The sequence below is a fragment of the Glycine soja genome, chromosome 7, assembly GCF_004193775.1.
Source record: "Glycine soja cultivar W05 chromosome 7, ASM419377v2, whole genome shotgun sequence".
Lineage (NCBI taxonomy): Eukaryota > Viridiplantae > Streptophyta > Magnoliopsida > Fabales > Fabaceae > Glycine > Glycine soja.
In genome coordinates this window covers 45,530,095-45,554,048 of record NC_041008.1, presented here as the reverse complement: position 1 = coordinate 45,554,048, position 23,954 = coordinate 45,530,095, and the positions used below count along the sequence as shown (strand labels likewise).

At 30.9% G+C, this 23,954-nt stretch overlaps 2 protein-coding genes across 2 annotated transcripts; one reads left to right on the top strand and one right to left on the bottom strand.

The window, feature by feature from the left end:
* The first annotated feature begins 348 nt into the window (after nucleotides 1–348).
* On the top strand, nucleotides 349–3,256 carry LOC114420140 (dual specificity protein phosphatase 1-like). Its single transcript, XM_028386015.1, has 4 exons — nucleotides 349–591; nucleotides 668–803; nucleotides 1,424–1,544; nucleotides 2,865–3,256. Exons 1-4 carry the CDS (start codon nucleotides 505–507, stop codon nucleotides 3,028–3,030), a joined length of 510 nt encoding a protein of 169 aa, XP_028241816.1. The 5' UTR covers nucleotides 349–504; the 3' UTR covers nucleotides 3,031–3,256.
* Nucleotides 3,257–21,025: 17,769 nt separating this feature from the next.
* LOC114420139 (heavy metal-associated isoprenylated plant protein 33-like) lies at nucleotides 21,026–23,584 on the bottom strand. The gene is made up of 3 exons (XM_028386014.1): nucleotides 23,168–23,584; nucleotides 22,907–22,982; nucleotides 21,026–22,709 (listed from the first exon to the last, which is right to left on the bottom strand). Exons 1-3 carry the CDS (start codon nucleotides 23,195–23,197, stop codon nucleotides 21,343–21,345), a joined length of 1,473 nt encoding a protein of 490 aa, XP_028241815.1. The 5' UTR covers nucleotides 23,198–23,584; the 3' UTR covers nucleotides 21,026–21,342.
* Nucleotides 23,585–23,954: the final 370 nt, after the last annotated feature.

Genomic DNA, 23,954 nt, shown 5'->3' with positions numbered 1-23,954 from the left:
TTAAATCTATTATTAGCATGTCATTTTAATTAAATGAATTAATAAATTAATTATGTTGAAAAATAATTAATATCATTATATATAACATTATGATTTTTAATATATATTTAATACGCATATAAATTTACTTGTAAAACTTAATTTTGATATAATATATTATGTGTAACACAGAAGTAAAAAAAAAAAGAAAATTAATTTTTCTTAAAATATATTAGGTGTAAGAAAAATAACACAGAGACTTATCGCATTAGCCCATCCTGCCCCGTTACCATCGAGGCCCAATATATATATATATATATATATATTATTTTTATTTCGAAGAGGAAGGAAAAAAATACAAAACGAAAATAATAATCAGTTTCTATTTGACACTGCAATTATTTCGCTGCAATCAAATTCCACGCTTCGTTGGTGAGTTCTTCTCTTCTCGCAAAGCTCTGTATCACATTCTTCCGCTGTTATCGTAAGAGGGTATCAGCGGTTACGGAACAATTTGACAATTGCATGAAGAAGCAAGTAGAAGCAATTGCGCGAGTTTTGCATTTATTTCAATCCTACAAAGAGGACAATATTCCGTGCAAAATCGACGAGGTACAATCCTCACGTTGATTCAGTGCATTCATTTTATGTTAAGGCTGTTATTCCATTATTGTTTTGCATTAAGCAGGGTCTCTATTTGGGTTCGATTGCCACTGCAGCTAACAAGCCTGCTTTGAAAGACTGTAATATTACTCACGTTTTGACTGTGGCTGGTAGAATACCACCTGCACATCCTCACGATTTTGTCTATAAAATTATAGACGGTATGATAATTTTCATAGAAATCAAACTTTTATTTACTTTTCATGTCGATCTACAAATGTGTTTGACTGATGATCAATAAACGGATTTTGACATTGATATAGGGCTATTCTGATTGGGTTTTGGGGAGCATCTCATTTTATAGCTATCAAAAGGGGCTTCATGACTTGTAATTGAGTTCACTATAAATGGGATTAAACTCGTGGCTGGAATTGAAGCATGTATACTTTGTGCGCCTTTAGCCTTTAGGATAACAGTTGTGTGTTTGCAATTCTGAAATATTTCATGTTTTGGTCTTAACAGTTTTAGGGGACAATAATTTGTTTCTTGTATCTTAGAAATTGTGTTTTATAGAACCAGATGGCTTCATATCAGAAATGTTACATTTCTGAATGCCAAGTGTCTTTTAACTGACTTGGGTATGATATAGTATTGTTTTCTAATAAAGGAGACTGCACCGCATTTGCGAACCATGTTGCTTGTAACATTGCTTCACGTGCTTTTTTTAATATGCATTTTACTAAAACTACTGAATGAACTGACAGCATGATGCTTATTGTCCTTGAGCATCTAGTACTGCATCCATACTAAAGATATGGTTTTGTTGGAAAAATTGAGGCAGTTGTTGACAAAGATGATGAAGACTTAAAACAATACTTCAATGAGTGTTTTGATTTTATTGATGAAGCCAAAAGACACGATGGAGGTGTTTTGGTTCACTGTTTTGCTGGAAGATCCAGGAGGTAACTTCCATTCCTTTCTCTCTTGTTTAGTTGTTTACATGTGATCACCTCTTGTTCTTGATAATTTCATGCATTTTTGTGTTCTGGTTTAAATTATCTGGAGTATTGTTTCTCAAGAGAGAAAAAACTAGAAGTAACGTGTAGTTCATCATCCAACAGCCTTTGGATGCTGGCTCCTATACCAGTTAATAAAAGGTAGCCAAATGCACAAGGCTCTTTTGAAGGGTGGGGGAGAGGGTAGATGTACACAGCCTTACATCCCACAAGTGGAGAAACTAGTTCTAGGATTTGGGCCCATGATCCCTAAGTCATAAGGCATCAATCTTACTGTAAGGTTGCTCCAAGGCTCACCCTTTTTCCTCTACTGGTAATAACATAGAAAATAGCATGCCCATGAGTCGAAGTAACAAGTTTTACTTGAAAAGTCTGGTAAACATCTGTGAAGCGTATGATTTTGTAACAAAGATTGAACTGGGCATGACACTAATCTTCATTTTGTTTGTGAAATATCTCTACGTATCTAATTATATGACAATATTTCATGAAACCTATTGTCACAGTTTTGAATAAAGAGTTAAAAGTTTGTCTTGGTGGTGAAGGGAGAAGGGAGGGGGAAGAGGTCATGGGTTTGAATCTCTCCACTAACAAAAAACTAACAAATTAACAACTATCATTTGTCGATAAAAGAAAACGAAGTTTTGAATAAGTATTGTTATCATATATGTGTTGCTGTCTTGAAGTTAAGTATATGACTGTTGTGCTAAATGTGAAATTGTTTTCATATTGAAATTTGTAAATTGATTGTAGCCTTGAAAATTATAGGTATCATTTATTTGTTTTCCCTGCTTCATTATTCTTTTCTTTTTTCCGGAATCTTCTTTTGTGTGGATTTTTCCAGTTTCATGTATTGAAAATTTGAAAGAATAATAAAAGTGCATGCTTCAAGGTTATTGACTATCCTCCCAGTGAAATAGAAGTTCAAAACTCAATATAGCATGAGTTGAATCAAATTGTTATTTTTCTGACTTCCATTTGTGAAATGCTATCAAATTTTTAATCAGTAAGAAGCTAATTTAGACGTTAACTTTGTTAGCATATGAAAAGTAGAGAATTAAGGACGTGCTTGAATTTCAAGAGTGATGAATTATCTTCCGTAACTTCAGTTCTGCGTGAAACTCATGCCAGCATTTTACTACTTTTTTAATGCCCATATCTGAACTTCTTAAAAAAGATCTTGGCATTTTCATTGCTCTTTTGGTTATTTCCCTTTTCATATGATGAACTGGACAAAAGTGATCCTAATAATGTTGCACCTTCCAGTGTGACTATAGTTGTGGCATATCTGATGAAGACTCGTGGAATGAGCTTTTTTGAAGCTCTGCAACATGTAAGGAGTATACGACCAGCAGCAGGTCCCAATCAGGGTTTCATTTGTCAGCTGCAGGATTTTGAAAAGTCTCTTCAAGGTGCCAATAAATTGCATTAGTCTTATTTTCAATTGCAACCTAGCTTGGTGCATTATTTATAAACGCATATCATAAATCATCTACATAAAATGGTATATATTTACGTCTTAAATATATTTTGAACTGATATACCTCTGAAACCATCAAGATACACATTTACAATTGTAAAATTACACGTGAAAGATCTTTCATGTAATGAAGTGAAATTTGTAATGATAGCTTAAACTAGAAGAGTTTACTTGTACACTATGTTAATCTAGTAGAATGTGCATGATAAAGAAAGTGAAGAGGTTTTCTTCAATTATTCGTTATTGTTACTAATTGCCAAACATTTCGCATACCATAACACACAATCACATATACTTCAACTAACGATGAACCGATGATACCTCGTTATACGTTTATGAATGATTAAGCATAGGCGGCTTTTGGAATAAAAACTGCTTTATTTCCAACTAAATTATTTATTTTTGGGAATGGGATATTAAGATTTAATAATATGATTCCTGCAGAAATTTATAAAATTTGAGTTATTATTCAACTTTTTTAGGAATAAATTGTTTATTGTTACGAGAATGTTTAGTAATTTTACAATCAATTATATATGGGAATGTTTTATTTTCACCTGTTGACATATTAAAATTTCTAGTAATCTTTTATAACCGAAAAGTATTAGACTTCTGAAACCTAATTCTAGTCAACACATAATCTTAGTTTATTTTAGTTAGATTGCATTTCTACACAATTGTAATAGGTGTTTAACCTATTTAAAAAAAAAAAAAATTGTTTTACCATTAAACCATTAGATGATTACGAATATATTAGGCATTACACGATCTTATTAATTGGACAAGGATCTTTTTTTCACAACCAATTAACGCAATATTGATAGTGAAAATAGTAGAAATATAAGTGTCAAATGCACTTTGATCTCAATCCATAAAGAATTAAGCTTCCATCAATGACAGATTCATAAATGTATTAAAGGGATGGTTGATAACTTTTTTTTTCCTTCCAGTTATTTAAATATCAAATTTTTAATAAATAATTATTTTTGAATAATGACTTCTAGAAAAAAAAATAGGTGTTGAATGAGAGGTTGGAAACTTGGAGACGAGCTCTAGAAACACATGGCTTTCGCCTAAGCAGAAGCAAATCGGAATATATGGAATGTAAGTTCAACAAAAGAAGGAGGGTTTCTAACTCAGAGGTGAAAATAGGAGACCATATTATCCCTCAAGTCACACGGTTTAAATATCTTGGGTCTGTAATACAGGATGATGGGGAAATTGAAGGGGATGTGAATCATCGCATTCAAGCAGGATGGATGAAATGGAGAAAAGCATCGGGGGTGTTATGTGATGCAAAGGTACCGATCAAGCTAAAGGAAAAGTTTTATCGGACTGCGGTAAGACCGGCGATTTTGTACGGAACAGAATGTTGGGCGGTCAAGAGCCAACATGAGAATAAAGTAGGTGTAGCGGAGATGAGGATGTTGCGGTGGATGTGTGGTAAGACTCGACAGGATAAAATTAGAAACGAAGCTATTAGAGAGAGGGTTGGAGTAGCGCCTATTGTAGAGAAGATGGTGGAAAATAGACTTAGGTGGTTTGGGCATGTAGAGAGAAGACCGGTAGACTCTGTAGTGAGGAGAGTAGACCAGATGGAGAGAAGACAAACAATTCGAGGCAGAGGAAGACCCAAAAAGACTATAAGAGAGGTTATAAAAAAGGATCTCGAAATTAATGGTTTGGATAGAAGTATGGTACTTGATAGAACATTATGGCGGAAGTTGATCCATGTAGCCGACCCCACCTAGTGGGATAAGGCGTTGTTGTTGTTGTTGTTGTTGACTTCTAGAAAAAAAAAATAGAAGTTTCACACACAAAATTTAAAGTGATTTTTATTTCAAATGATAAAAACTAAAAAATTCATTGCTAAAAAATTCTATTTCAAACAATATAGAATTTTAGGTAAATTCCAACGTGTCTTATATTTTAATGGGTACCATTTTGTAACTTTCACCTTATAGGTTATATAGAATAGATTATGACTTATTGTTTAGGATCTTGTTGTTTTTAATTGTTAAATGACTTTTAGGATTACTTTTGCTGTCTATTAATTTATACTTTATATTTTCATATTTAATATTTAAAAAATTGAAATAAATTTTAAAAAGAATTTTTTGCAATTATAAAATTTAAAATACCATTAAAAATAAATCCTAACTTAATGTATGATATGATTTTTTTGTTACCATGATCATGGTATGAGTATCCATCACGTATTTTTCATCTGTAAGACTTGAACCCAAAATCTTACTTGAAGAGATCAATAACTTGTTGATCGTATGATATGATTTGAACATATAGATAGTTATTTTGTTTTATCAAATTAGGATAAAAAAAATATATATCAATACACTCTTAACATTGAAGGTAATGGAGCAAACACCAACTTATTATAATTCATAAGATATTTGATTATTTAAAAAATTAAGAAAATGCTGAAAGATCAAAATCAAATTCGATCAAATCACGAGGACCTAAAATGCAAATTATCCAAAAAAATTTAAAAATTATCCTAAATGAATTTTAAAATAGGCTTAAATACTCTATTTGAATTAAATTAAATTTCTTTTGCGTTTTTACTTTCTAAAAAAGAAAGTCCAAAAAATATTCTTTATTTGTATTTTTTTTAATTTCTATTTTCTTCAAGCTAAACAAATCCAAACTTTTCTTTATAGTTCTTCTTAGAATTATCTTTGCAAATTGTAAGTCACCCTTTAGTTATTGTGAGCGATAATCAATTGTAACAACCCAAGAGACTTGTGGAAGCCTTATTACCACATCAAACATTTTCAATCTCTCCCAATCCAAACCCTCAAAATAAACACTACCATAAATACAAGCTTTGCCTAAATGAACGAAAAGACTTAAACCTCTCTTGATAACCCCCCACCCCCTTCTTCCACACACATACAAACAAAAAATATTATCTTATACACATGCATTGCTTAAGTCAACATTTAGGAACAGTCCAATAATAAATAAGACCTAAAATAAAATTTGATAGACTTTTTTTACTTTTACTAAAATAAATTATATAGTCTTTTTGTTTACATATATGATCTATTTTGTCTAATTTTTTTTTATTATTAAACTTAAAAGTTAAAATTCGAACTTCACTTGTTTTATCCTTTAGCCTACCCTATCAACATTCTAAGACTTAAAATTGTAAGTTGTCACACATGAAACGTTTCAAAACTTTCGCAACCCAACCCTCCAAAATAAAGGCTACCACATACACGTGCTTTGCCTAAATAAAATCTCAAGACTTAAACTTCTCCCAAAACAAAAAAATGGCTACCACATACACGTGTTGCTTAAATCAACGTTTTAAGATTTAAAAATACAGGTTGTAACATATTATATATTAGGTAATGGTTCCAAAATCATGTTTACGGATTTTCCATTTGCCAGTAGTTGGGTCAGGGTCAATTTTTAGGTTTCATTACAAAACATAACATGCTGCATCATTACATCTGCACCCAAGCACTGATGTTTGAACTAGTTGTGGCAAAAAAAAATTATTGAATAATTGACTATGCTTATAATTAAGTTTTTCATTTATTTATATTGCACAACTCAACTATTTCCATTACATCACCATCCTGTAATTGTGACATTCAAGTTTAAACATATTGGCCCAAAGTTTGTCGTGTTCCTATAAATCATTTGAAGAAGACGCGTCCCTTCCTATTTCTATTTGGGTCAAATCAAAGCCCATATGATTGAACCCTTTACTTCTTTTCTCGGTTTTATTCCCCTTTGATTTGTCGATAAATGAAATGTCTCCTTCCTCGGCATATCACGGGTGATAATATAAGTATATAATAACGCATTTAATCTTAACTTTTTAAGCGTAATTTTTTATGTTATTGTTTGATTACATGGTACTAAATTATTAAAGAATTTCGACTATTACAATTATAATTTGAAACTCTACTGTTTGGATGGTGTGACCTTATTGTTAAACAATATCAAAAATTGTGTCACCGATCTTTCATAATTAACCTCATAATGTGAAGGAAAATATTTTTCACATTATTTTTTTTACATTGCCTATATATTTTATGGAAAAATAAAAAATTCTTAATTTGATATATTTTAAAGTTAAATGGATAATTATATTAGTCTTCTAAAAGTTCTGGTCGTCGTAAGGTTTCTAAAAAATTTAAACTGTATTAGTTTTTTAAATTTTTTATTTTAACTCAATATTAAGAAGAGACGTTAGACCACACAATTGGACCTATTTAAGTTTTTCTTTTCTTTTCTTGATACCTATTTTTTCTATTTACAAAACTCAATTAAATATTTTACCTAAAGAAAAGTAAAATTCTTAGACTTTTTTTTTTAGAATAAGTTCCCTGGACATTTGAGAATTGGTAATTTTCCAAAGTGTCATCAAAATTAATCTGCCAAAGATGTCACATGTTACTAAATTAATTTCTAAAATGTTTTTTTATCGCTACTTAATATAAATTAGTGATATGGTATATCTTTAGACAATCAAATTGAGGCCAGTCATTTAGAAGATTAATGTAGCAATATTTTAAACTTTTTTAAAACCAGTTTGCTGAGTAAAATTTTAGTAAGATTAATGCCACTACGCGTGAAACTTTGTAAGACAAAAATGAGGATCTTTTCAAGATTTTTTAAAACAAAAAAAGAAAGTGCAAAATACGCAATGGATAAAATATCTTGGTTTCGTGGTGCTTAAGATTTTACCAATCTTGGTGGAATTATTGCATCTTTGTTCATTTCTCTGTCCTGATTTTTAACTTTTGTTTTTGTATCTGATATTACTGCATCGATATATTTAATATAGTATTTGGTACTGGATAAAGAACAAAAAATGGAGCCGAAAGTCAAAAACTATCGTCCCTTTTTGAATTCATCTTTATCATTAGCATGATGAAAGAAACTGTTGGGCAGCACTCTCACACATCATATCATTTTCCATCTTCGTCTTGGAACCTGCTATCATTCTTGTTCTTCACAGCCCCTTCTCTAAATTATTACTCCCAATTGATACATATATGCCTGCAAAATGGTTGATCTGAAAAATAAAATAATTTACCCTTTTGGTTCTAAATTTTTTCATTTTTAGTTTTAGTCTCTGCGAGAAAATTAAACATGTTAGTCCCTCCTCACTTTTGTACGGCAGTTTATTATTTAAAGGTTTAAATATATTTTTAGTTTCTATAATTTAATATTTTTTGTTTTTTTCTTATAAAATTATTTTTTATTTATAATTTTTTTAAATTATATTTATTTTATTTTTAATCCTTAAAATTAAAACATTTTACATAATACTTTCGATAGTGAAAAAATATTATCCTATAAACAAAAAAACAAAAAAAAAACATAATTTATAAAAACTAAAAATAAAAAAATTATAAGAATTAAAATATACTTAAGTCAGAAAATCTTATTTTGTATTAATGTTAAGTACTAAAACTTAACTTTTATGTGTGTGCATAGACTAAAACTCATTTTTTTATAAAAGTAAAAACTTAAAATAAAAGCAACTGGCTAAAGCGAGTAAATGTTTTAAAAGAATAGTATTATATATGAAAATCGAACATAATTTTAAAGAATTTATAATAATTTATATATTCCTACTCAATTAATTAAAATAGATTCTTTAACTTTTAAAAGTATAATGTATGTAATAATATAACTTTTTTACGTTATTATTCAATTATAAACTTACATATATAATAAATATTAATTTTCATAATAGCTAAAGCAAGTGAATTGTTTTAAAGAGAAAATAATTCATATTTTTATGAATAAAAATTTAAACTTTTTAATTTTCTTTTCCATTCACATTTCTATTTATTGTCATTTTTTTTCCTTTGAAACAAACAGATGGCTTAATTCTGAGCAGTGAGCACGGTGCAGTCGCAGTTTTTTTTATTTTTTTGGTACTCCATTTTTTCCCATATGCTTACCCGTGATTTTGTAATAATTATTATTCGCAATCATTGAATTGGGTTGCGGAGAAAGATCTTAGTTATTAAAAAATAAAAATCTTTAAAGCGGGTCAACAAAGAGCCACAGAGATAAAGTACAATTAAATTTGAAAACATAAAAAGTCTGAATAAATTTTAGACTCAAACATGATTTTAGTCTCTTTATGTTATTTAATTTGTAATTTTATTTTCTCCATTTTATTTTGTAATTTTTAATTTAACACGAGTGTCTAAGAAACAGTTTTTTTTATTGGGTCTAAGAAACATTTTTTATATTTTACTTTAATTTAAAAAAATAACTCATATTTTTATATTTTACTTTAATTTAAAAAAATAACTCATTTCTCTTTCTTTCCATTTATTTCCATTCTACCAACCAGTAAATTGTGTATATTTAATCATCTTTGATTATTTCTTTATTAGACTTAAATTTTAATTGAGTTTATCTACGTTCTATTTAAAATGACATGACGTGAAAACGGTGTATTCGATTCAACATAGATTTAAGACCATTTAAATTTGAATAAAAATAATTTTAAATTATTAAGTTAAAATATTTATTTAAGTTATTTTAACTATAAAACTCACACTAAAAAGTGTGTTATGATTACTGTTAACAAGGAAAGTCGGGTGTAAATCATACATATTTATGAGATATAAATTTAATCCGATAGTAAGAGAAAAATGAAGGAAGAAGAAATCGAAAAGAATGTGTAGGTTCAAATTCCTTCAATTAAAATTTAACAAAATTAATAAACTAAAATTTATTTGTACTATATCAATTTGGCTGTGGATGGATTGATTTGGTTTGGATTTATAAAAAAATTAAATTTTAAATGGTTATATTTAATTAGTTGGTCTGATTTAAGTTTTTTTTGATTTTTTTTAGCTATTTTGAAACTAGTTAATTTAATTACGGCTATGTTGGTTTGATTCAGTTAATCAAATTATGATAAAAAAAGCTATTATATTTTTAAGTTTTTATCTCTATTTATTACCGATTTTATATAAATTATAAATTTATATTAACGCAAAATAAAATATAGTATCTTTTTAAGATTAGTTATTTATTTTATTTAACATTTAACTTTTCTATAACAATCAATTTGTGTATCACAAAATTATAATAAAAAAATATCACATAAAGATAACTAAATTAGAACGCTTACAAATATTATATATAAAAAAAGAGAAGACTGCAAAGAAGAAATAATCCAAACCTAATTGTAAAAGAAGATTTTAAAAACTAGAATCAAAATTATTCATAATTGATTTAATTCAAATTTAAAACAAAAGAAACAAATTTACGAAATTAACCCAAACCTAATAAATTAATTTAGTTTGTATTCAAAATCTCAATCACTTTACCTGCGACCTTGTCGTGAGACTGAGAACCCGCCAAAAATGGTTTAAGGAACAATAGGGTTGTGACTTGTGAGTTGATGTTTTGGTGATTGAATTTCAACCAAATACTGTTTAGTGTTGACTACTTTACTTGATTAAGCACATGTGAACCAGTGTTCTTTCATAGCTACAATTAGTAGGATTAGGACCATCCATTTCTTTTCTTCTCAAGTAATAACATAATTAGCACTAAGCTCTGGTCTTATCGGACCAAATTACTACTAAGAGTTTCTCTGTCATTTTATTAATAGCTCATCAATTAAACTAATGTTTCTTTGAACTAGATATATATATAAAAAAAACATTTTTTGGCTGCCAAAAAAAATTATGCACATTTTATTCTGATAGTTATTTTCATTTTATTTCTATCAAATTAGACTAGAAATATATTAAATTCAACCAGAACTTTCGTACACTCCTCTCACAGATAAGAAACTTTTATCACGTTAATTATTATATTATATACTGTTTTCTCTTCTTTTTTTTTCTTTATTATATAAAAATTATAAAAAATTATTTTATGAATACAATTATTCTACTCAAAAGTAGGAAGCTATAGCAAATTTTTTCAAATTCACTAGGATTGGCCTATGTATTTTTTTCAATAAGCAAATAAATATATTTAAGGATTGGTCTATCTATGAAGATTTAAGTTCGATTTTTATTATTATTGTACACTAAAAAAATAGCAAAATTTGTCAATAATACACTATAGCTCAAATGCTCAAACTACACTGATTGCCGAAAAATTTCCATGTATTCCAATCAATTAATTATGGGGTTTATAAATCATCCTTGCATATTGTTTTTTTTTTTTTTTGGTAAACAGACATACTAGCAGAGGAGAAAAACATGTTTTTGAGTATCTAAAAAAAGAATATATATATATATATATATATATATATATATATATATATAATTCTCAAATATTCATATAGTACTTGGTAGAAAAAATATCAAACAAAAATAAAAAAAACTTTTAAACATTTAAAATATTAATCCTCATTTACCAAATGAAAAATTAGTTAAAAAATAAAATCATTAGAGAAACACAAGTAGTGATGTACTATAGAGATAACAAGGGCGAGTGGCGATACATATACATATAATGCAAAAACCCAAAAAGCTTAGGTCAGCCACTGCCATATTCTGACATAAAACGACTTCACACTTGCTAAGCACACCGTCGTTTCCGCGCATGACGCCGAAAACACCGAACATCGTGCCACGTGTACACAAACAAAACGACGAACATGCTCTCTTTTCATGGGCCTCCCGTACAGGAACTCTTTCTTTCTGGGCGAACTAATGATTAAGCATATGTATACTTACTGTATGCCTAACATTGAAATTTTCGTTGACTTGTACTGCTGTTGTATCATGATATTGTTAGTAATTTAATATGGAATTTTACTAATTAATAAAGAAACAATAAAATATATATAAGAATTCCTTTTAAAAACATTTATAAAGATTAAAAGGTTATTTAAAATTCCAGTATATTACACTAACGTTTACATATAAGTTCTTGCTGAGAAACCAACTAATATTAAACTCAATTTCTTAAAGCAATATTTTGAATTCAAATTTTGTAAGCGAAAAAAATGTAATTAGGATGAGAGATTTCCTAAATTAGATTTTCAATAAAATTAATAAATGTTTCATATTATTATAATAGATAAAAAAAATTACACTGACATCTTTGAAGTTTTTTGTTTTCTTAAAATGCATATGAAGTTTCTTCTTTTTCAATCCTAACACTAACCTCTTTAATTATTTGGAAAACATTATACTGACACTTATTATATACAACACTTTCCTTCTTAATTATTTAAAAAATATTAGATCTTCTATTCCTACAAACAAAGTTGTTGTAATCAATAAAAAAACAAGAAAATTATGTGCAATCTAAAAAAAGCTAGGTGCATGGTATAAATGTAATTTATTCTTAAGACTTTGATCTATAAGTATCATGTTACTAAAATTAATTTAAAACAAGAAGTTATTTTTTTAAAATACCTATACAGAATACGAGTTATAAAAGAAAATAAATTTTGCTACACATCTGCGCACGTCCGCATACATAAGACACAAAAGAGTTGTGATTTTGAAATTAGAAAATAGTAAGTTTATTGACTATACATTAACAATTTAAAAAGTCTTGAAAACAATTATTTATGATTTAAAAAGTCTTGAAAACAATTATTTATGATTGATAGTATAATTTTTATACTAATAATATACACTCATTAAGCTTCTTCTTTTTTTTTTTTTACAGAACTTATTAAGCTCTTTTAAAATAATGTTATTTTTTTCTCCGTGTCACAGGAAAAAAAAGTTAAAAGTTCTGTGCGACAATTAACTTTTTTTTTTCTTACAAAAAAGAGAAGAAAAAAAAATGAAACAACTATTTTTCTTTTGTAATGGGAAGTACAGAAACAAAAAAAACAAAAATTACAGGCGAGGGAAAACAATAATCATGCCTATGTTGTTTGCTAGCAGACTACTATGAACACCAAGACGAATGAAGAAAACACATCCTTAGTATGAACTTTGCACTATGATTGCCTTCGCGAAGAGTGTGATGAAGGGTTACTTGCCAACATGCATGAACTCAATCTGTCATGGATGCTTTGAAGAATAATGGCACACTCATGGAAAGGTTAGAAGGGATCAAGATATGATTGATCAAATTAATAGTCAGTTGAGAGTCTTTGTAACACTTTTAGTCCTCTAAATCCCTAGTTCCAAGTCCTTTTAAGCCATATATAAAATGGCCAAGAATTCCATTGAAAGATGTCGACTTGATATATACTTAATAAAATAATTAGTTTAATATATATATTAACAAATTTATTTTATACATAAAAATATTAAATAAAACAATTTTATCAAAAAATACTCTTAAAATAAGTTGATCTCTACTCATAATTTACAAATAATCCACCACTCAACAGTCAACACACCAAGAACTATTAGTATCTGGTTTGGAATATTATTACAAGTATCATTGATATAATTGGAGACATTTTTGCTTTGAAAAGCGAGTGTTCTTACTCAGTTTTGTTTTACTTTCTTGATTTTTGACCTTTTGTTATTCGGTCATTCTAGACTTTGGCATCCAATGTTCCAAAAAGAGTAACAGTAAAAAAAAACTTTCCATATTTAGTGGGTGAAGAAATGTATGTGGTTTAACAACCTGTTTTATTATTTTCTCCTATATAAAAAAGCTTTCTTCTGCATACTAGTTAACGTCATTTGTCTTCTAAAAAAAACTTCATTGGATGATGGTTATTCTCTAAAAAAAAGCCTTCTTTTGGATAGATGAAAAAGAAAGAAATAAATAATCATCTAATTAAGTGAGCTTACGTTGATAACCCCAATATGTCATTGATGTTATACTCAGTTGTGTTAATTAAGAGATCTTATTAAGTTTATCTAAATAGAATATTTAAATAAAAATAATATGTTTCTTCGTTATACTTCCTTTTTTTTAAGAGCGCTATACTTTCTTTTCGTTTATCTAGTTTATTTTATTAAGTTGGCCATTAAATATTCAAATATTCAGAAAAAATCATTAAATATTCAAATGCAATTACAAATGCATTCTTTTTGCCCCCATGTAAAATAAACGCAATTATAAAATTGTGCTTCTACCGCAAATACGAGATAAATTTTGGAATATGGTTAAAAGCCGCAATATCAGTCATTTTGAAGAGTCAGATAATTGTGAGAGAGGTATGGATCCGGAATAATACTTGGGTTGAATTGATTTCTATAGCAATTTTTAGCAATCTCTCAAAAAGGGAATTAGTCTAGTGATTGAAAAAGCACGAAAGAAGAAAAGAGGATGGCTAGATCACATCACGGGTTCAAATTTCCAACTAATAACAAATTAATATTAATTTGTCAATAAAAAATAACACATTTCAAAAACATAAATTCATTGTTTCTACCTCTAATTAAGAATTTGTAATTAATTTTTTCAGAATAATTATTAGATGAGAGGATTCAATTAAAAATAAATAAAAGTCTAGTGTCCCGTTTAAAAAAATAAAAATCCAGGAATCTAATTAAAAATTTGGTAAAAATATATAAACTCTAGAATAATTAGACCAAAATTAAAAATTATTTTCTTTTCAAAGTATTTTTTTATACCATTCTTGTAAAAACTACTGCTTGGCACATTCACGTTGTTTGATATATATTTTGCATGTGGATGATCTTATTTCTTATTAATTTTCTTACAAATTCTCCTATTTTACCTTATAAAACAAGTATTAAATGAAAGAATAATTTTAATGTTTTACAGCATTTTCTTACTTCTTTTGTAAAAAAAAAGTATTTAATATTTGAAAGATATTAAATATTTTAGTTTTTTTTTCTTTTGTACAAGAAACAATTGAGTACTAAGTGTATTTACTGTTGACTTCTTTGTTAGCCTGTCATTCATCTTTCATGCGCTGGAAGCTGATCTTGGGTCTGGGACCTGAAATTATCTAAAAATATCAAATACTATTATTTGGATGACTTGCCATGCCAGCCTTGCCACTAACAACTTTCTTTTTAGAAGACATGTTTTTCTTGACATAGGTGTGGAGCGAAGGAGGATACTTGGATCCATACCTTGCGAGATTGTCTTGCAGCTACACATACTTGGAAGTTGTTAAACTTTGATGGTGCAACATGTCTTTAGAGATGATATTTGGTCGTGCTGGAATACCTCAAATCAAGTTGAAGTGCTCTCCAATTGCTCCCAAGGAGTCATTTCTCAAGCTTAATACTGATGACAATTTCATTGGAAACCCTGGTCATTATAGGTTTGGTGGTTTGCTTAGGAATAACCTAAGTGGTTACTGGGTTCTCGATTACTTAGGTTCGTGTGGGTATACTATAAACATCATTCCACAATAAAGATTAAAAATTAATTAATGATTTTAAAGTTAGTTTTATAAAATTATTATTTTTTTGTGTAAAATAACTTACAACAGTAATTATAATGAAACAAAGAGCGTAAAAAATATTTAACGGAAGAATTAGTTAAAAATATTTTAAGAAGATTTAGAATTATTCTTTTCATTTATAAGAATTATAGTATTTCCCACTAAAATATTCAAATCATTCATCATGGGTTTGGTTGCTTAGAAGTTGGGAACAGAGACTCGGAATTTAGGGTATGTGTCCCCTTATCTTGATTGGAGTATGGGCCTAATTAAGTTTAACTGCCACGGTTTGGTGAGGTGTGCTCTCATCTGTACTTGGCAACTGGCACTAAATTCCATTCCATTTTATAGACACGCACAAACACATGTTCGGCAATTAATGGCTACAGCTGAAACACATGCAATAAATAAATAATGCAACCGATAAATTCTGAGTCTTCAGTTCAGGCTCTTACAGCAAAACAAATTAATGCGAGTAATTAATCTTTTTATCATTAAAAATTAGATAAAAAATATCAATAAGTTCTTTAAGCTTAAGTTTAATGCGCTTAATTTAGATGCATCTATAAAAGCCATTATGAGCAAGTGAGGATAAATATTTTGACGCTAAAATTCCATATGGCATTACCATGTAAAAAAAATTATTCAATATTGGATTTATGATGTAATCATCAATTATGAGATGGTGGATTACATTAATGACTTTTACCAGGCAAATGATAATAACTACTTTTAGTGCTCCGGTTAAGGAAAAATATAAAAAAATATGATAACTATCAAATAATTAATTGTACTTTCATAATAGAAAATAAAATAAAATTATCTTCAAAAATAATTATTTAACAATTATTTACGTGTAATTGTTAAGAATTGATGTTTTATTTAATTTTGGCTGCATACATAAAAATTAGAGGTGCTAAAAGATAAAATTGAAAAAAATAACGAAAAAAATGAAGAATCAACAACAAGGCCCAATCCAGTGTGTCGCTAAGCGAGACAGGAGGCACAGGTGCTAATCGAGGTATTAAGCATGAGAGTCAGAACTTGCGCTTAGCACGCAACACGCGCTAAACGCACGCAACAAAAACAGAACGCGCTAAGCGAGAGGAGCCTACTAAGCGTGCGATCCAACAGAATTGAACGCGCTAAGCGCGAGGAGTCCGCTAAGCGCACAATCTACACATGCTAAGCAAGGGAGGTCCAAAGCCCACTTTAGCATCTATAAATAAAGAGTCAGGCCAAGGGGAAATGACACCGAGTCTCACAACATTCTCAATACTACCTAGAGCTTGAGAACTCTTCTTTAGGGAATTCTCTTCTCTCTTTCATCATTTTTTCTTTTCTTTCTTTCACCCCTCTCATTGTAAAGCCCTCATGGTCATGAGTGACTAATCCCTTAGTTAGGGTTTGACAGGCCTAAAAGTCAAGCAATGCATGATGTACTCACTATTTATCAATGCAATACCAGATTTTTTCTACCCTATTATCTTTTCTGTTTATCTTTTTCATGCATTATCCATCTTTTCATTCCTTTAGGGGTTAGGTGCTCTGAAGAGGTAACTTCTAAATAAGATTTAAAGAAAATACGCATGCATTAGTTTTAGGTGTTAGATGCTCGAAAGAGAGTAACTTTTAATAGAACAAAAAGAAAAGATTTCATAAAAAAGTCATTGCAAGACATAGAATGATAATTTTATGTCCATGCATTTTTTTGCAAAACATCTAGAATTCAGACTTCATGCATTTTATTTGTTAATCTTTTCAAAGGCATTTGAGAGATAGATAAATAAAATAGGTTGTCATCGTGAGAAATCAGAGACAAGTAAATGAATAGATGTAGGTAAAATAAAATCACCTAAATTGATAAAAAAAAATCATAAAATCATACATCCTAGGCAGATAGGGCATGTTAGGTTCTAACACTTGCATTCCATTGAATTTCCTCTTGAATTATTTTGCTTTTAATTCTTTTGCTTTTTATAATTCATTATTATTTCTTTCAATTCTTTCTCCTACCCCTCTGTTTTATTATTTTTTCCTCTTATAAATTAAAAAATATCCAAGATAAGTATAACACAAAATCTCTATTGAATTCAACACTCAGACTTTCGAGACTTTATTACTTGGACATTTGATACACTTGTCAAACTCCTAACAAAATACCAGTATTTTTTTTAATATATCACGAATATGTTTTTTTTTATTAAAAAAAAAGTTTGATTGTTTATTCCTTAATCATTGTCTTGGAATTGATTCGAAATATATAAAAAATTGAATTGAAGAAAAAAATGGATTTTTCTGGAAAAAAATATCTTAAATTTAATTTTAGTTTTTCTTAATTGTTTTTTATGAATAAAAAATACATCTCCACCCATATTTTTCAGTCTCCAACATTCACTTGATTAGTTTACTTGCTGGTCAACAAGTAATTAAAAAGAGTTCAATAGCAGCAACCAACCCATGGAAGTGAAGATTCCTCGTCAATTTTAATGACTCGTGAGGTTGTACTCCTTTGCAAGAAAGAGATGGTCAGAGTGACAGTAGGCTTAGGAATAATAATATTCTTGCTATGGTTTATATATATGACAGGAGTATTATTTATAAGAACTTCGACGTTTAAGTACATATGGGAGTGAGTCAAGAGGTGAGAAAATTTGAGGGTGATTATTTTATAATTTTGTTCCCTACTCTTTTTATACTGTTCCATTCATTGGCTGGTGGTTTCATTTTCATTTGCAATGAATTGATACACTACTTTTTCACATTTCAGGATGCGTATGGGGAATCATTACTTGATATATTTTAGACTTCCGGTTTAATAATGTTTCGCAGGTGTATTATCTTGGTATTTTATTAGGTTAGTCAAATATTTGGGTCGACGCGAGTTTTAAGGATTTTAGGCATTTTCAGATATTGACCCATAATCTGAAGACCAACAGACAAAAGTAAGATCTTGCATTGAACCTTTTTTGGCTAGAAATTAAGCAGAAAAGTTATTTTCTCAAAGGGTACATCAAAGATGAACTACCCATTCAAGTTGAAAAATATGTTGAATTTTTATGTTAATAACTACCCATTCAAAGTTCTTCTCTCAAAGGGTTAATAAGTTGGAGTACATGAGAAAAATATTGGTAGCATTGATAAGAGAGATAGCATAAGCAGAGTTAGAATAAGCAATAACTCGATTTAACATGTGTTCGAGTTGCTATAAAACTCCTTATACATTTCTTAATTCATATGGATCAAAGCAAAGATAATAGTATTCCAAATTTCAAATAGCAAACAATAAGCCCTTGAAGAAAGTATATAAAACTTTGAATGCAAGATATATTGTTTTTGGTATATATTAATTAAAAAAGATAAAAACTTAGTCATGTAAAATTTAGTATAATACAAAAAGATCCTTTACGTTGCATGCAATCAATCATATATTGTAAAATAATTAGTGTTTGTAACAATAACTTTAAAATTTAGTTCTCAAATAATCTTTAATTGATTCAAAACAAAAAAAAATTATCTCTATATGTTTAATGTTTTTCCGTGATCATCTTGTTTCTGACACAATCAAACGTTAGATGTCACCATGTTATGCAAGACTAGTTTTTTCGATTAGACTCAACTTTTGTTGGTTATGTAAGCTTAATGTTTAAACAATGATATTTTCACACATTAATGATGTTGAAAAAATTGTTTCATTTCCAACGCACATACTGTTTTTTTTTACTGCTTCCAACACCTACATATGATTTGTTGAATTAATTTTTCCATCAAGGTATGATGTGTTTGAAAGCATATTTGGTCATATTCAATATCAATCTATTGTGCAAGAAATATTATATTGAAAATGCACTAGAAATAGTAATCATCGACCAAATCAAACACATTCTTAGTTGTGTTTTTTAAGTTTTAGTAGAGTTTATTTCTCAAGATACTATTACATAATTTAGAATAATGATTAGGTCATGGTTTAGATCAATGTTTATATAATACATAATATGGTTTTTTAGTTTACAAGAATATATGTTAATAAACTTAATTACGTATCATGTGAGGATTAATTAAATTCATGTGGTACTTTTTTTTTTTTTTTCATGTTAAAGAAAAGGAAACGAACACAAAAAATGTGATGTAAACTCAAAAGGTGAAGTTAGAAATTATGTGTGAATGGAATGTAAAAGGCAATATGTTGTTAGGTTTTTATGTAACTGTGCGCCGTCCACATAGATCCAGACCCTGCCCCAACATATAGCTCGTGTCGTGTCCTCATCTGCGTGCATTTTTCATGTGACTCCTCATCCCAACCCAAACGAGAAGAAGAATAGGATTAAACCAAACGTGGATGATCCTAACCTTGTAGACAAACAAATGGGGGGAAATATTTTGGATCCCGAGCATGAGCAGAGAGAGGTACCCCACATTAAATGCTCTCTCAGGCAGCAGCACTCGTCTGTAGCGCTAGTTGGCGTAAGCACACCAAACACCCAAATCCTATAATCTAATGGAACACGCTTTAACACTGAAATTGAAAGATAAGATAAGCCCAGATACACCTTACCTTGCCACATCCAATTCACACCTCACCCACCCACCCAACAACTCTAGTCTCAAGTGGAGCACTTCAATTAACTAAACTAACATCAATCAAATACTCAACATTGCTACATTGAGAAACACTATCTAATTATACTCTTTTGAATATATTTATTCTTAAAATTATAATTAAAGTTGAATGTAGAACCCACATGAAGGAGAATAGATGGATGGATGGGATGACCCCATCATCATCATCATGTGACCAACCACATGATGATGGAGTGGGACCCGCGGCTCACACCCTTTTCCTTTCCGCCTTGTGAGTGCAGTGCAGTGGTGAAAAGACTATACAGTTCCCAAAATTGGTGGCAAAGTGTCAACGCCGTTAGATATTCGGAAATATAAAGTAGTTAAGTTGTCTGTATCAAGAAAGCCTCCTACGGCTACGGCTACGTGTTGTTACGCTTCCGGATAATATCGCACGCAGGACACAACCAATACTCCTGTGTCGCTACCTTCTTCCGGGCTCTTTCTCTGACACTGCATTGTTTAGTCTCAACTTTCATCACTAGACTAGACTCAGCCACCCTAACACTCCATTAACTTACCATTACCACATTTTTACGTCACTCTCACTACATTACAATAGATTTGGTGAAGTTTGCTAAATAACACAACACTGCTCAACCCCACATTTTATATGCTCTGCACCTAATAATGCTAATCTCTCCCTCACTATTTACTATCGTAAATCACAATTTGTGGCCCCCCACCCACTCCAATTGATAATCACAATAGATTAGAAAATACTGTATTGGTGTGGGTCCAGCCCCGAATGGGTAATTGCCTAACTCACTCTCTGCACCGCACCACACAAACATCCATGATTTTCCTCCCATTCGCATTACAAAACAAAACAAATACCCTAGTAAAATCCTTGACGGTGAATGGTCATGATTTCCACACACACATGCCCCATTGCCAGAAGATAAGACATATTAAAATAAATAAAAAGTGCTTCCGAAGATAACTGAGCAAAAGAGAGATGGGAATTGCGTTAACATCCATCCAATTCTCTCTCTCTCTCTCTCTATATTTTTTTTACTGTTCTGAAACAATTTTTTTTATTTCTGTTTGCAACATATAAACACATATAGACATATTACCTTATCACAGTACTACTACTACCTCTACTACTCAAAATCTTATAGTAATAATAATAATGATAGTATTATAAAATCTATAAACTAGTCCCCTATGGTGAACTAAAACCCCTAATTTTAACTTAAGAGGAATAAAAGGGATGAAAGAAAAATGGAAAATGATACTACAAATTAAAAACTCATTTGCATTGGTATAATAATAATAATATTAGAAGATCTGAAATCAGAAGCTCGCACCGCCACCATCGATCACATAACATTGCAGCTTGAGGTGTTTTCATCGCTGAAAAAGTGGGTGTAAGGGTCTGGAGGAGGATAAGGGTAAGGAGGATACATATAATTGACGGCAGGAGGGGGCCGCGCGTACATCATTGGCTGGAATCTGTCGTTACCCATTGCGCGTTGTTGGTTCATCATCGCAGCAGCCATGTACTGTTGCTGTAACTGTTGTTGTTGTTGCTGCTGCTGCTGCTGCTGGAAAGGGTTACCGGGCATCGCATCCGGACCTGCGCCTTGGAAGAACCCACCGCCGTTGACGGGGCCGGCCGGAAGCCCTTGAACGGCGGGAATGTTGGGCATAGGCATGCTCATGGGCCCCACATTAGGCCCAGACATAACGTGGGGACCACCACCCATGTTTTGGAATCCACCGTTCATAGGTTGAACCCCAACTCCACCCATTGGATTGACTTTTTTACCCCCGTTGTTGTTGTTGTTGTTACCGTTACCATTCTTGTTTCCTCCACCACCATGTTTACCCTCCGGGGCACCACCTCCACTTTTACCACCATTGTTTTTGTTACCTCCACCTTGATTCTGATTGTTTCCACCACCACCACCACCACCTTTCTTTCCTCCTCCATTGCCGGGGATTCCATGCACTTGAACAGGAACAGGACCTCCTCCTTTTCTCCCGTTATTGCCTCCACCACCGCCATTGTTGGCAGCCTTGGGAGGAGCATCCATCATCATGGGCGGTGGTTTCATTTTACTCGGAGGAAGGTCGTCCATTTCATCATCATCAAACTCGTCGTCGAAGTCGTCATCATCGTCATCAAAATCGTCCAATTCGTCGTCGGTGTAGTCGTCATCTTCCTCTGGGATATCAAACTTAACGGCTTTGGCGTTGGGGTTGGGATTGTGAGGGGGAAGTTTCAGGTCCTTGAATTGAGGAAGGTTCAGATCTTGAAGCCCTTTCATCTGCTGAAGTTGTTGCAGCTGTTGCTGAAGCCGTTGCTGCTGTTGGAGCTGCAGCTGAAGTTGTTGTTGAGGAGTTGGTCCTTGTTGTTGACCACCACCACCACCACCCTTGGCTTGGCTATTTCCACCACCACCACCACCTTTGGGTTGGTTCTGATTCTGACCTTTGTTGTTGTGGTTTCCACCACCACCACCACTTTTGGGATGGTTGTTAATTTGCATGTTCTTAAGCTGGTCGGCAAGGTGGTTCTGGTTATTATGATTATGATTATTGTTGTTGTTGTTGGGTTTAGGTGCACCCCAGAGTTCTGCATGTTTCCCAGATTTTGCAAGCTTCTTGATCAGAACGTTGGGATCCACATTCCCTGAAACCGTCACCTTCCCTTGTTCAGCATCTATCTCTGTGGTAAACACCCCTGGTGAACGAACGAACAAACACACCGCATATTCAAGACTTGGTTGACAACATGATATGAGATTTTATTTTTTTTCTTCACATAATAATAAATGAAAAGCACCGATTTTCTTTCTTCTTTTTTGTAATAGAAAAAATAGAAAAGCAAATGTGAAATCACAAAAGGGCGAGTGACTAATGTGTTAGTAATTGATATACCATCAATTTTCTGCAAGATTTTCTTCACTTTGTGCTTGCACCCGTCACAGTGTATGTTCACTTTAAGAACACATTTCTGCATGCACAAGCAATCCCACAATCCGAAACAGAATAAACACAGGTTTCATATTCAACAAAAAAGAAACTGAAACGTGACAAGACTAGTTACTTTATCACAAATGTCCAAAACACAAGGGCAAATAAACAAACCACACCAATTAGGAACCAAAAACATGGAGGATGCGACGATGGATTGGTTACCTGTATCTTCAAGAATTCTTCTTTACTCATGTCTCACACCGCTAACGGAACAAAAAAAGGTTGTGACTTGAGGAATACTAGATCTGAGCAGCCAAGGGGAAATAGAGGTTCTTTGTTTGAGAAGGAAATAAATAAGAAATTGTTTTGTGGGTCTCCGAGAAGAGACAGAGAACCTAACGAGCGAGGCTCAGAGGAGTTGGAAAGAGAGAGAATGGTGAGTAGTCATTGGGAGAAAAGAGGGGCAAAGCAGAACAGAACAGAACGGAAAAGAGAAAAATGGTGAATGTTTCCTCCAAGCGTTTGATCTTTGTTTGGTGCCTTTATTTATTGGTATTTTGCTACGAAAATCTACCTACGAAGAAGACTCTGTAATTGTTAAGGAGAGTGCGCGAGTATATCTGATCTGAGATTTGTTTTTTTTTAAAGTCTCGTATAATAATTATCACCAAATTTGAATGAACTTTGTCAGATTTTTAAACCCAATTTAGGGATCATACAATTAATTTAATCACATATAATGGGGAGTGGCTACCTTTTTCTATAACTGTATTCTGGTACATTTGCACAACTTCTCTCCAAACTTAGCTCAATTTGCTCTGTATTTTCTTGCGAGTTAACGTTTGGTGGGATGTATTTTGATAAAATTAATTATGAAGTCATGTCATTTATATTTAAATGTTTTTTTTAATAAAATTAAGTTAAGAATAAAATTAATTATAGATCCAAAATCAATTATAAAAGTAATCACTAGTTGTTCAAGGTTAGTGATTCAAACTAAACTGTAACG

Coding starts and splice junctions, on each gene's coding strand:
- LOC114420140 (XM_028386015.1), top strand. CDS start 505: ATGAAGAAGCAAGTAGAAGCAATTGCGCGAGTTTTGCATTTATTTCAA. Junction 592..667: donor TTCCGTGCAAAATCGACGAG/GTACAATCCTCA, acceptor TGCATTAAGCAG/GGTCTCTATTTGGGTTCGAT. Junction 1,545..2,864: donor TTTGCTGGAAGATCCAGGAG/GTAACTTCCATT, acceptor TGCACCTTCCAG/TGTGACTATAGTTGTGGCAT.
- LOC114420139 (XM_028386014.1), bottom strand. CDS start 23,197: ATGAGTAAAGAAGAATTCTTGAAGATACAG. Junction 22,983..23,167: donor AAGAATTCTTGAAGATACAG/GTAACCAATCCA, acceptor TTGTGCATGCAG/AAATGTGTTCTTAAAGTGAA. Junction 22,710..22,906: donor AATCTTGCAGAAAATTGATG/GTATATCAATTA, acceptor TTCGTTCACCAG/GGGTGTTTACCACAGAGATA.